This window comes from Sinocyclocheilus anshuiensis, unplaced genomic scaffold, assembly GCF_001515605.1.
Source record: "Sinocyclocheilus anshuiensis isolate Anshui unplaced genomic scaffold, SAMN03320099.WGS_v1.1 scaffold1662, whole genome shotgun sequence".
Taxonomy (NCBI): domain Eukaryota; kingdom Metazoa; phylum Chordata; class Actinopteri; order Cypriniformes; family Cyprinidae; genus Sinocyclocheilus; species Sinocyclocheilus anshuiensis.
Genome location: NW_015545835.1, coordinates 508,059 through 522,208, shown reverse-complemented (window position 1 = coordinate 522,208; position 14,150 = coordinate 508,059). Strand labels below are relative to the sequence as shown.

At 40.8% G+C, this 14,150-nt stretch overlaps 2 protein-coding genes across 2 annotated transcripts in view; both read right to left on the bottom strand.

Moving 5' to 3' along the window:
• Nucleotides 1-355, bottom strand: part of cdk11b (cyclin dependent kinase 11B) — a 17,423-nt gene extending 17,068 nt beyond the window's left edge. Inside the window, exon 1 of the mRNA XM_016499423.1 lies at nucleotides 259-355. The gene's annotated coding sequence lies outside the window, so the exon portion shown is untranslated. The remainder of the gene's footprint in view (nucleotides 1-258) is intronic.
• A 1,112-nt stretch (nucleotides 356-1,467) lies between these two features.
• LOC107698431 (solute carrier family 35 member E2) lies at nucleotides 1,468-12,316 on the bottom strand. Its single transcript, XM_016499444.1, has 9 exons — nucleotides 11,905-12,316; nucleotides 10,486-10,862; nucleotides 9,388-9,523; nucleotides 8,266-8,393; nucleotides 6,166-6,286; nucleotides 6,035-6,088; nucleotides 5,714-5,786; nucleotides 3,684-3,829; nucleotides 1,468-2,111 (listed from the first exon to the last, which is right to left on the bottom strand). The coding sequence occupies exons 2-9, from the start codon at nucleotides 10,763-10,765 to the stop codon at nucleotides 1,877-1,879; spliced, it is 1,173 nt and encodes a 390-aa protein (XP_016354930.1). The 5' UTR covers nucleotides 10,766-10,862; nucleotides 11,905-12,316; the 3' UTR covers nucleotides 1,468-1,876.
• Nucleotides 12,317-14,150: the final 1,834 nt, after the last annotated feature.

The window sequence follows — 14,150 nt, the reverse complement described above, 5'->3', positions numbered from 1 at the left end:
GTGTGAGAGTGTGTGTGTGTGTGTGTGTGTGTGTGTGTGAGAGAGTGAGAGTGTGTGAGAGTGTGTGTGTGTTAGAACTAGAGGCGCCGGTTAGCTGAAGAAAGGTTCAGTGTTTGTTTTGAGTGTTTCACTGCGTCATCACGCTTACGGTCACATGACGTTCAGCTCCAAAACACGCATAAACACCTGCTGAACCCCTCAGTAGCGCGCTTATAAACTCAAACTCAAGCTATTACTGACAATCAGTCTTTTACTCACCCGTGATGTACTCGGCGCGTTTTCACATCACCGGAAGAACTACTGACTTCCTCTTTCTGGCTAATCACAACCGGGTCAGGAGGTTTTCGCTGCTCTGCCGCTCTCTCACGTCCATCAGTGAGCTGAAAAGCACACCAGTTTGTGTACTATATACAGTTTACAGATGTTTTTCTTGGCTTTTGCCTTTTGTTGTATTGTTAGGAAAATTAATGCAATAAATTGTTGCATTCTTTCACCAGTCTGAGGTTTTTGAGCCTGTTTCTGCTCCTGTCATATTTAATAATAATAATATTTAATAAGCGTTATTGTTGTTATTATTATTATTTACAGTTGAAGTCTTATATAATTTTTTTTATAGTTATTTTGGTCCAGATAGTTAACATAGCCAGGGTTGCCAGGTTTTCACAACAACAACAAGAGAGTGAGAAATCTAGCACATTGGCGAGCCACACAAACCACTGCTCGGCCAAATACAGTCAACCCTGACCGCACACATTCATCACACAGCACAGCAGCACAAATCTCGCACTGTACACATTTAATAAAGAAATGCAGAAGTCATATAAATCAAAATGTGTCCAATGCACAAATAAAGACCAAATTATACAGACAATTCCCATTAGTGGTTATTGTACAGACATACATCATTTAATATATCACAAACACAACCCACCATAGCAGATAAGGAGATTCTTTTTAAACATTCCCTTGCAAAGACATTCTGTCAGCAGTTTCATCAAGTATTTGACAAATCTGTTTCTGTCGTATCATTTAACCCACATTCACAGAGAGAGAAGTCAGACAAACTAGAGAGAGAGCACATAGAAACCCCTTCAAGAGATCTAGTGAAGAGAAAAATACACAGGCAAACTTCAAGTCATGTGATGATCGGGACATAATCGAGCAAAAGTACTTGACAAAATCATCTCCTCCGTTCCAGATCCAAAATAAGTGAGAGGATGCGGAGTAATAAAACGAAAAGTGTGAAACAAGCCTGTCTGTTTCTGCAGCGATGCACGACGTGAGCACAGTACATCATACGAGCGTGTGCAGTGAACACAGAAAACACACGCTCTTTCACAGGAGCCATTCCATCCAGAAACCCGCTTCATCAGGAGCGGCGCCTTCGCAAAATACACTTGCTTATGAAATGTCATCGTTCACCTCAAAATGTTCTCTCGCATAAAGCCTAGTTTTTGTTTAGTTTTTAAAAAACACTTGTTTTCAATTAATCATTAATGCAAATAATATGGTCCTAAAAACAATGCCTTGTTGCAAAACAATTTATTTTTTTATTATTATTTTGGGGTAAAATATGAGCTGGATGTTTGCTGGTGAGACTCACTCAAACTATATTTTCATTGTCTACATGTAGCCCTCAAATAGCACAGAATATTGTGATAACTGTTTGGGCTTTACCTGCCTAAATATTTCTTAAGTCTCTTTCAGTTTTCACTAAACGCACAAAGGTTTCAGAATGATAGGGTCCCATAAGCTACATAAGGCATGATTCCCTGTGAGTCCTGACTCCCAAACCAACGAGCTGTCAGCAGAAAGCTGTCCTTTCCACCCGGAGCACATCCATCTCTAGCTTTCGCTCAGTTTAGAGGAGCGGAGGTTATTTGGCAGGTGTGCCGTCTCCGTCTTGGAGCGTGGGCTTCTGCTGGGACTCTGCGGACTGCTCCAGAGCGTGCTGGACCAGAGTGTCTCTCTGCATCTGCTTGGCCTTGTTGTAGAGCAGGACTCCCAGGAACACCATGAGGGTCCCGACGGCGGACACCAGCGTGATGGGGTTACTGAACACGATGATGCTGAGCCAGATGGACAGAGCGTGCTTCACTGTGCTCGCCACACTGCCGGAGGACACAAACAGCATCAGCACAGCACTACGCACTCGCATTCAGGCTTTCTGCAGGATTTATGACCCATCAAAGAAAAGGTAAGGAGCTGAGAACGAGCTGTTGAAGTCTGAAAACACCACTTCCAACCGATCTCCATCACTTCTTAGCAGTGTTGGGGACTTTTAAAAGTAATGCAATGTTGCGTTACTCCCTCAAAAAGTAACTAATTACGGTACTTAGTTACGGTACTTAGTTTTTATGGATGCGTTGCGTTACTTTTTAAATATGAGCAGGGCTTGATTGTTTTTAATATAAGAAGTTCTATTTATAGCAAATATAAAAGCCCTTTCACACCAAAAAGTGTAATGAATAAACCTCAGGCTGAAGGAAAAGTAAATTCACGTCTGTACAGTACAACACAGGAGAAGAAACACTCTTCAGCAATAAAAAAACAATGAAGCACAATTGTTAGTTTATCTAAAGTCATTTTTGCTTATTAGTATGGTTCAACTGGGTCATCAAAGGTCAGCAGCAAAGACATTGGTTAATAAAATGGTTGTGTTATTTAACATATTTAATTATTGCAGGTTTGCGTCATATTCTGAGTTTGCATTTCACTGTTTTAATTCATTTTGATGAAGGGTAATCTGATTACGTAACTCGCGTTACTTGTAATGAGTTACCCCCAACACTGCTTCTTAGTACTTTTTACAAAACATGGCTTACGGCTCGAACATCTCTGCTTCAAACCACTAGAACACAGAAATCTCTTTTACTGTACTTCTGGTCACACTGCAGAGAAGTGATGCTCTTTCTCAGGAATTCTGTCTTGTGTTCCAGTGCAACTTCCTAAAGAGTCTCAACTCGTAACATCAGATAAGAAGTCTTGTTTTATGAGGAACTGATCAAAATAAAGTGAGTTTGTGATTAAAACTAGAACAATGGGCTCAGAAAAATCAACTGAATTCAAAGGGAAACACGTTCACTATTAACAAAGAGTTTTGCCTCAATAAACTGCTTATTAATAGTCAGTAAGGTAGTTGTTCAGTTCAGGTATGGATCTAAAATATGCTCATGCAGAATAAGCCATTAATATGTGCTTTATAAGTACTAATAAAAGCCAGTATGCTAGTAATATGCACGCTTATAGGCAACTAGTTAATAGTGAACAGTGTTCCCTAATCTAAAGTGGTACAAGATTTCACACTCCTTGGACAGATATTTGTTCTTATTTTAAACAAACTCACTTCATTTTGTTCCATTTCTTAGAAAACAAGACTTCGTACCTTCATTGTGCATCTCAAGTAAACGTATCTCGATTTAAAGATGTTTAGATATTTGTACTGGAAAACGACACAAAAATACAGAGGTAGATATTAATCAACATTTAATGCCATTTAAGACTTCTAAAGCCCCTGATTTGTGTAAGGGTGAGTTAGGACTTTTTAAGACCCTCAGAAACCCTGATATTCATCTAGAAGGGTTCACATTACAAAGAATATGCCCGGTCATATTTCGGCACTAAAAAGGCAGCATGTTTTGGCAGCTCTGATTGGGTAACGCAGCACAGGACGAAGCTCGCACCTGAAGGTGACGGGGGAGATGCGGCCCATGAGAGCGTACGCCGTGACGCTCTGTAAGTGGAAGAGCACGCCGTCAAACAGCAGCAGCAGCACGATGTCCTGAGACAGTCTGAAGGAGCGATCACCCTTCCCCATCAGCGGCAGGTCCTGCGGGACAGAGACGACATCAGCTTCACACAGAGCTACGACTGCATTCAACTGATTTCAACAGGACAAGGTTACTTTAAACTGCTTAAAGGGACAGTTCTCCCAAAAATGAAAATTAGCCCATGATTCACTCACCCTCAAGCCATCTTAGGAGTGTATGACTTTCTTCTTTCAGACAAATCCAATCGGAGTTATGTTAAAAAACGTCCTGGCTCTTCCAAGCTTTATAATGGGAGTGAATAGGTGTTGAGAATTTCAAGCAAAATAAAGTGCACCTATCCATCATAAAAAGTGCTGGAATCTGCTGGAGCCACTGGCATATGCGACTAAATCTTACTCTGGGTGACTAAATGACGTCTAACGTTAGCCATTGGCTAATAAATTCTCAGATTTTACTGGCCAGCGTGTGAGTTGGAGGGTAAGTTTAGCACAGATATATTTTCACTCTGAGCACTTCAGAGTTTCGCTCTCCGTCAAGCGATCTGTGCTGTTTTTCAGCTCATCTCAATGGAGCGCACCTGTATTTGACGCACCGTAAACTCTAGTTGCTCTGCTGATAGCGCTGTTTCTCACACACACGCAAAGAGAGAGAGTGCGAGGGTCTCACATACCATGCAGAACTGACACGCTACAAATAAACGATATTCTTTGTTGTATTTTCCTGTTACAACGTGATTGATATTCATGAACCCAGCAGCTCATTAATCCTTAGTGTGTTTTATAACTTATTAGTAGTAGAATTCGTATTATTATTATTATTATTATCTTATCAGTATTATTGTTAGTTTTTCTCTGACCCTAAATGACCAACAATATCTTAAAGTCCACGTGAACTGGAAGTTGCGACCGACTTTACTTCCGCATTGTGACATACTTCTGAGAGAAATGGAATATTGAATGAGAAAAACCGAGGGCGTGGCTTGTTTTTTTTCTACTGCGAACTGATTGGACGTAGTAAAGTAGGCGTTTCATTCAGAACAACACTGACCGTTGGAGGGGCGTGTCTAAGGATGTTATGCTCAAGCCCAAACCGTCAAACTGACATCATCAGAGAAGGTCCGTCATTACAGAGGCGAGGTGCATTTTCAGATTTGGATTAAAGATTACAGGCAAACAATTTTTTTTTGTGGATTGACTTGCACGGATGAATTTTTTGCCACAAAAATAGCAGTGCGCGCTAACAAAATAAATATAGTCAATTTTGATTTCATGTGTACTTTAAGCATCACCACCAGTCCCGAGTTCAGTTAAAATTACAAATATGCTTTCATACATGATTACCAAGTTCTTGTTCTAATCACTAAAGTTCTATCACTAAATAATGCTTGATTATCATATCACATTATAATGACTGACTGAAAAAAAAAAAAAAAAAGCTGTGTCATTTCACAAACATAAGCTTTTTGTATATATAAAAATAGTATATCAGTCTGGCAAGTAAACTAAAAAATTTACTAGCCAATGGCGATTCTATTGCCAAGTTGTGCGTAGAGGGTTGAATATGGGTATTTTTCTTACACAAACGCATTGATTTGCTTCAGGTGGCCTTTATTCACCCCCGGAGCCGTGTGGGACACTTTTTATGATGGATGGATGCGCTTTATTGGACTTCTTTTGGACTATTGAAAAATAACACCCATTCACTCCCATTATAAAGCTTGGAAGAGCCAGGACATTTTTTTAATATAACTCTGATTGGACTCGTCTGAAAGAAGAAAGTCATACACCCCTAAGATGCCTTGAGGGTGAGTAAATCATGGGCTAGTTTTCATTTTTGGGTGAACTATCCCTTTAATGGTTGTTCTTAATATATTTAAGATGTAGTCGCTGTTTTACGAAAGCATTAACTGAGGTTGGTGAGAGTGTGTTTTTTCACGGACTGACCATCAGGAAGATCCAGGCAGGTATGAGCATGATGACAGCAGCAGCGCTGGTGTAAAACTGAAGCTCTGGAGGACTAGACAGGAGGAAAAAACACAGACACCGTGACAGTCATGCCTGCTTTACAACTCCTTACAAAACAAAAACACTCGCTTATGTTCACTTGGGAGTATCTGGAGTGCGGAGCTCAGTTCCTGGAGGCCAGAGTTAACAATGAAGAATACTGGCACTATGTTTCCAGTGTGATTATCACCCTTATGTCTCAATGACCCTGCAGTGTAGAAGTCCGAATGCTGCATGTGTGCACAGATCAGCGGCTCTCACCTTAACTTGTACTTGTCTCCACTCAACAGTTTCTTGGAAAACACATTCTGTAAACTAAGACAGAAAAACTGTGCATTAGACTGGAGCTCAGGGTGAAGTGTGTGTGTGATGGAGGTGTATGAGAGCAGCACCAGTCCATGATGTTGGTGGAGAGAGCGGCGGAGAAGCCCAGCATGTTGAAGCTGACCTCGGTGGCAGTGCAGAGAGCCAGACCCGCCATCACAGGAACCAGAGACAGATTCACCCAGAACCCTGCAACACACACACACTTAATACTACGCCACTATATCGTTCTGGACACAGACTGAGCTGCTGCGGGGAGAGTGCGTAATCCAGTTTGTCCTAAACATGAGACATGCTTACATTAAGGGCTTTAAAGTCACTCGTGAGATATAGTTAACACGTATCCACCTTATTTTTCAATCGCGGAAGTAAGCCGCTTTCTGTGAGTGTGCGAGACTTCCGGTTTATTAGCCGCTGTAGGAAATAACGAGAAGAAGTTCAAAGTGCAGTAAACGGTAAAACTGTGCGCTACAAACCAGTGTGTTCATAATTGAGATAATACATGAAAAAATAAAAGTTTGCAATATCAAGCAGCAAAGCGAGAGGTTTTGTACAGCTAGAAAGAGCTGGAAGCGAATGACACCGGAAGCCTCGCACATTAAATTTACAAATGCCCACGCCGCTCTTACGGGAAAGTTTAATTCTGACTAAAATATACATTTAGCTAAAATATTTGTTGTTGGACAATGAATGTGCCATATGTTGAAGTTTAAACCTACAGGTTTTGTGTATTTTTCTGACCGCACTAACTATAAAGTGACTGTAATCAAAACAGTCTGTGCTTTTGTTTTTATTTATTTTCATTTTTAGTTTAGTGAATTTAACTTCTGCTTTAAAAAGCATTATTTTTGTTTTTAGATTGTAATGTTACAATGCTATAATGTGATTTTAACCCTTTTTTGCACATAATATATAGCACAGCCTACGTGGTTACCTTCACTTTATTTGTTTTAAAACCCCAACATTGGGCAGGATCAGGATGTGATTTTTTTTGGTAACACTTTACTTGAAGGGGTGTGCATAAGACTGACATGACACCTTCATAATCATGACATGATACATGTCATGAATATGAAGGAGGTTTTATGCATGTTTATGACAACTGTCATTAAGTGTCATTCGCTCAGTTGTCATTTTTAATGCAAATATGACATTATTTGACCTAACCCTAACCTAACCCTACCCCTACCCTTACCCCTAACCATAGCCCATAACAAAGACATCTCAAACAATGTCATCTTTGCATTACAAATGACACAACTGAGCAAATGACAGTTGTCATAAACATGCATAAAAACCCTTCATATTCATGACATGTGTCATGTCATGATTATGCAGGTGTCATGTCATGATTATGTAGGTGTCATGTCAGTCTTATGCACACCCCTTCAAGTAAAGTGTTACCTTTTTTTTTTATCCAGATAGAAAGCTTAACAAATACTGAGATATGATTGTTTGGCTATATCGCACAGCCCTGGTTGCTAGGCGGTTATTTACTGGCAGGAGTCAAAAGAACACAACCCTAACAAGTGTCTATGATATTCTGCTCTCTAGAAGGTTTGTAAAACCTACTTTTTTTTTTTTTTTTTAAAGAGTTTTTGAATGAAAGATGCCATTTCTGCTCAGCAAGGCTGCATTTGTTTGATTAAAAATACAGTAAAAATTGTGAAATATTTTTACAATTTCAAACAGCTGGGTTCTGTGTAAATATCTGTTAAACTGTAATATATTCCAGTGATGCGCAGCTGTATTTTCAGCATCATTACTCCAGTCTTCAGTGTCACATGATCTTCAGAAATCATTCTAATATGCTGATTTGCTGCTCAAGAAACATTTCTGATTATTATCAATGTTGAAAACAGTTGTGCTGCACAATATTTTTGTGGAAGCCGTCACAAAAGCGACAGTAAAGATAATATTACAAAAAATTATATTTCAAATAAATGCTGTTCTTTTCAACTTTCTATTCATCTGTGAATCCTGAAAAAAAATAAAAAAAGTTTACAGGAATGCTAAGGGGTTAAACTTTTGACTGGAAGTGTCTGACTCAGGTCCCTCTTGCAGTGGTAATGTTTTCCAGCCGTTCCGTCATTAGTTTTAAGCCTGATCATTCGGACGCATGTGTTTGAGCTCATCCCTGACAGAGTGTGGTGTGAGGAGCGCGGCACCTGTGTATTCTCCCAGTATGAGGCGGGACATTATAACAGTGAAGATGGGCGCCGAGCTCTTCACCGTCTCAGCGAACGACACGGCCACATTCTTCAGACTAACCAAACCCAGCACCACTGTCGTGAACCTGACAGCACACACAGAAGAAGACAAATAAGCTCGCCGTGCCAGTAAAACACGTTCCAGAGTCTTCTTTATCAAGTGACAGCAGGTCTGAAGAACAATCAGGTGTTTTTCCCTAACTTCACCACTCTTGTGTGAATCTCACATTTCACTCCAGAAACAAGAAGCACATTCACCCTCAATATGATATGTGACCCTGGAGCACAAAACCAGTCTCCATGTCAATTTTTCTAAATTGAGATGTATACATAAATAAGCTTTTCAGTGATGTATGGTTTGTTAGGATCGTACAATATTTGTCTGAGATACAACTATTTGAAAATCTGGAATCTGAGGGTGCAGAAAAATCTAAATATTGAGAAAATCATCTTTAAAGTTGTCCAAATGAAGTTCTTAGCAATACATATTACTAATCAAAAATTAAGTTTTGATATATTTACTGTAGGAAATTTACTAAATATCTTCATGGAACATGATCTTTACTTAATATCCTAATGATTTTTGGCATAAAAGAAAAATCTATAATTTTGACCCATACAATGTATTTTTGGCTATTGCTGCAAATATACCCCAGTGACTTAAGGCTGCTTTTGTGCTCCAGGGTCACATATATGCGGATTACGCTAGTCAAAAAGTATCGAGTCCTAAAAGCGTGATTTCCATTACTGTATTACCGTAAAGGAGACTAAGACTTTTGTATTTTTGCAGAAAGAAGAGGGGAATGGAAATAATGTTGCAATGCAAATAAAACATTGATGTCCTAACAACAGGCCTCTTTTTCCTCACAGAATAAAACCAATCTCTTTCTGTTGCTTTTGAGGTGAAATGTTCCCTACACGTGTTTTTTAATACAATTAAACATTTTCATGTTATTAAAGCAAACATGCAACATCACATCACTTCTATCCCACTAAACTGCATCAATAAAGTTGTGTGCGTCTCGTATCAAACTATATTACACAGGAATAACAAATGAAGGATTGTGAGCGTAAACACACCTCATCAGTCCCACAAACAGCATGATCATGAGGAAGTTAGGGGGGTATTCGGTGCGGGATTTATGATGATGCAGGGGACAAGGCACGAACGTCTTAACACAGCCGATGACAGTCGTGGAGAGCATCTGAACAGCTCCTGAAAGAATATTTGCGAACAAAAATGTACATTTAAAGGAATAGTTCACCCGAAATGACAATCTGCTGAAATGTGCTCACCCGCAGGCCATCATCAGAGATTAGGATGAGTTTGTCTCTTCATCAGATCTGGAGAAATGTAGCATTGCATCAGTGTCTCAGCAGTGGATGCTCTGCAGTGAATGGGTGCCGTCAGAATGAGAGTCCAAACAGCTGATAAAAACATCACAATAATCCACAAATAATCCACAGCACTCCAGCCCATCAGTTAACATCTGGAGAAGACAAAAGCTGAAACTAATCCAGCATTAAGAGGTTTTTAACTAAAATATGAGTCCCTAATCCATAATATTGCTTCCTCCAGTGAAAAAGTGTTCTGGTCTGAATCTGGAGAGAAATCTGCACAGATCAAGCAGCGTTTAAACAGCTCTAAACAAATATGAGAGACAACAGGAGATGCACTTTTTCACTGGAGGAAGAGTTATTATGGATTATGAGGTCAATGTATTTTAGTTAATGCTGGATTAGTTTCAGCTTTTGTCTTCTCCAGATGTTAACTGATGGACTGGAGTGCTGTGGATTATTTGTGGATTATTGTGATGTTTTTATCAGCTGTTTGGACTCTCATTCTGACGGCACCCATTCACTGCAGAGCATCCATTGCTGAGACACTGATGCAATGCTACATTTCTCCAGATCTGATGAAGAGACAAACTCATCCTAATCTGGGATGAACTCATTCTCTGTCATTTTTGGGTGAACTATTCCTTTAAAGCACAAAGTGTTTTCAGGCAAAGGCTAATAAACGGGTTAATCTCAATAAAATATATTATGTCACATCTCACGCAGAAGCCGAATGCACTTGCATGTCGTTGTTTGCAAAGACTGTGGTTTATTGCACTAATCTTGTTTGAGAATCAGTGTTACCAAACATCGATTGTTGCGTAAGATGTGGAAACGCACCCAGCATGCTGGGCTCTCCCTCCAGCAGAGACAGTATGTACTTGTTGAGGAAGAGCGTGCAGAAGCTGAAGAAGTACCAGAGCACCAGGTAGGTCAGAGCCCTGGAGCTCCAGACGCCGGCGTCGGCCTCGATCACCGTGGTCTCGGTGATGGTGATCTTCAGCACCGGCTCCCCCGGCGTGCTCTCGCTGCGGGCCAGCAGCACTCGCTCCGACCGCGGCCTGAAGCTGCTGAAGGAGGGCCAGAGCGAGGGCTTCCCCGAGCGCCCGATGCCGCTCATGCTGCAGGAAGACGAGCTCCAGCAGTAACAAAGCAATGAGCGTGCGGAGACTTCACATACTACAGCAAACAGCAGGGGCACATGGAACAAGAGTCGCCTGCGAACACAGCAAAACACACTCACTCACTCACTCACGCAACAAGACATCTAACTCAAGGCCAGGCCAGCAGACTCTTAAATACCTCAGGAGACAGGCTTTCTGCAAGACCAAGCAAAGGATCAAATCAATAAAAATACCTTCTCTAAATCTAAAGTCTTGCATTAATAACGCAAGTTTTAAAATGCATCTTCCAACAGACATTTTACAAAACAAAGCTTAAGGCTCGACTAGCTCTGATTCAAGCATTTGAATATAGAAATATCTTTTACTGTACTTCTGATCACACTGTCCATAGACTCTTAAATCAAGATACGTTTCATGGAGAAGCAAAATAGCATAAGCCTCGTTTTCTGAGAAAAGTTTATGATTAAAACAAGAACAAACGGGGAAAACAAGTGTTCATTTCTCATTGACAGACATTTGTTCTTGTTTTAAGCTTGAGCATTTTTTTGGTTTGTTTTGTTTCTAGGAAAACATTGCATGACTTTATGAATTTAAGACTCTCTGCTCTGATTTAAGAGCTTTTTAAGACCTGCAGAAACCCTGAGATTACTGAGGTTAAATAGGAGCATTCACACAAAAGCCAGACCTGCCTATGAGCACACAGACTAATAAAGCTCGCATTATATGTTTACACAGAGACTGGCTCGTATCTGAGCTGTCTGAAGGACTAGCTTTACTGAGGCAATTCCGCGTTCAGCACATTTACTGTCCGTTTCTTTCAGATAGAAGCCACTTAGCTGGACATTTTTGCTAATGAGATGACAATGACTTCTTAACAGGTAAGTGTGGCTTACTTTTTGAGTATTTATATATTGAAGAATATGGCCGCAGTGCTGCTCTATTTACTTATTTGTCTAGTGTGTTTGTTTATTTGGCCTTTTGATTATTTAAATGGCCATATTCTGTTAATGTTATTATTCTCCAACACAATGAATTAGAAAGCCATCTACAGCAGTCAGTAAAGATCAGACATGATCGTGTCAACACATCTGAATACATGATATGATAGCGTTTAATGAATAATATAACACTCAACCCAGTGTGTTCCTCCGAGCCGCAGCGAGATGCACTTCATCTGCTCTCCAGCGACTGCTTCACATGCTTTGATGGAGCCTGAGGACAAAGTTGAGCTGAGATCATGAGGTGTGGGGTGAGAGGGTCATCGACACGTCTGTGTGTGGATCCAGCGGCTCTGTGCGCGTCTTCGGTCTCTTTCCTGATGTGTGTTTGTGCGGATCATCCGGAGCACACGCTGCGCAGCTCTGCTTCTTCCGCTTTCACCGGCCGGCCTGCGCAACTGGAGCGCAGCTTTGACTCGGATCACGACATCAACGACAATGTGCGGAAGTATAAAAACACACGATAGGTGCGTCCCAAACAACTCGCGTACTTATGCACTATTGACGGGTTGTCGTATAAATAGTGCGAGTAGTGTGTTCACGGAAAATTCCAAAATGAAAAAGTGCACTTTAAATACCCGGATGATGCACTTAAATACCCGGAAGAAATGTGGAATGTTGAACACTTCATGCACTCAACTGTCGCAGCTTTAATTACGTAGTGAAGGGGGAGGGGCTATCAGACTCCGATTATGAATGACAAAATAACCTTATATAATTCATACTATACATGGTTGAGTACATAGTGCATAAGTACATGGTGTATAAGTGCATAGTGTATAGTGCGTCATTTGGGACGCTGCTGTAGTGTATAGATTTGGGACGCAGCTAAAATAAAAACCGTTACACGTAGAATGGCTTTCGGATTTACGGTTGTCGTCTGAAAGGGCGGAGTCTAGCGGCCTGAACGTCGTCTCCATTGGTCAGTCATACACTTGACGCATCGCTGACGTCACGCCATACGCTCGACTTCGACTCACGTCGAATTTTTTTTGTTTTGTTATTATTATTGCTCGAAAAGAACATACAAAATACCAGGCAAACAACAGTAAGACAAATCTTAATACAATTCAAAGAAGTCCAAATAGCAGCATAACTCGCACAAGAATGTTTTCAGTAAGACAGAAGCGTGTCCTGATCATTCGCCAACTCTGGCTCTTAAAGGGACAGACTAAATGATGACAGTTCACTTTTTTATTTTATCACACATTTAAGCTGAATTTCAATCAAGCACAATTTTATCATAGAGACGCCATTCATTTAAAGCCTTTCACGATGCACTTCGCATGAAACTTTTAAGTTTCTTCTCTTATCATTCATTTTACAGTCATTGGTGTTCTCTGTTCGCTTGTCTTTCTGTAAAGCACAAATGACTTTGGCTGTGTCTGTGAGAGAGAAGCTCTCTTTCCCCTGCAGCTGTGTCATATGATGCTCATGAATCATCCCACAAAATACACACTCACACACAACAAACCACACGACTCTGTCACTGTTTACACTTCACCACTTCTGCTCGACAACATATTTTAAAGCATCAATTAATAATTGTTATTGCAATTAATAAACTCATAATTGAATATACTGGTATTAATTATTCGCAATATTCTTCCATCCTCAACAACGCGCAACACTACAGGCAGGCGTTCCACTGAATCGTCAAAAAGAGTCGACTCAAACGAACGATTCGTTTGCTGATCGGTCAACACTAATAGAGTCGGTTCAGTCAGTGGGTGAGAAATACAGCTGTTTCCAGAAAACGAGCCTCGAGACGGAGAACGGAAGGGTGGATCGACAAACCAGGACCACAGCCGATCACTTCAGCATATGAAGTGTGAGAGAGCCGCAGACGATGCGCGGATTCAGAGCGAGCGGTCAGCGCTTCTCTTTTCTGATTCAGACTGTAGTGTGAGTGAGTGAGTCGGCTGGAGATACTGAGCTTCCCTTCGAAGCTTCAGTGTGTCAGAGCTGTAGTGCTATTGCTCTCTTACAGCTCTGTTGAGTGTCTGATCATATTCCTTAGCAGAAATACACCCAGACACTGATGTTTGCATGCAGTGACTGTGCAGAGAGTGAAGGGGTCTCTAACTCGGTCCTGCAGAGTTCAGCTCCAGCCCTAATCAAACACACCTGAAGCAGCTCTTCAAGCTCTTACTAGACACGAGCTGGAGCTGAACTCTGCGGGACACCCAGAATCATACGCTTTTACACTTTCTCTACAAAACAAGACGGTTTTATGGCTTGGTGTATGTTTAGCTGCTCGTCGTGATGATAACGTTTCATCAAGTGTTTATAGCACACAAGTTTAATATCCATGTGTCACACATAGCCTTTCACACACTGACCATCTCTCTTCTGTCATGACTGCTTCATCACCATGATTTCA

Excerpts from the sequence above, each read along its gene's own strand:
- LOC107698431 (XM_016499444.1), bottom strand. The coding sequence starts at position 10,765 with ATGAGCGGCATCGGGCGCTCGGGGAAGCCCTCGCTCTGGCCCTCCTTC. Across the intron at positions 9,524-10,485 it reads GGGAGAGCCCAGCATGCTGG|GAGCTGTTCAGATGCTCTCC; the intron begins GTGCGTTTCCAC and ends ATATTCTTTCAG. Across the intron at positions 6,287-8,265 it reads CATACTGGGAGAATACACAG|GGTTCTGGGTGAATCTGTCT; the intron begins GTGCCGCGCTCC and ends TGTGTGTTGCAG.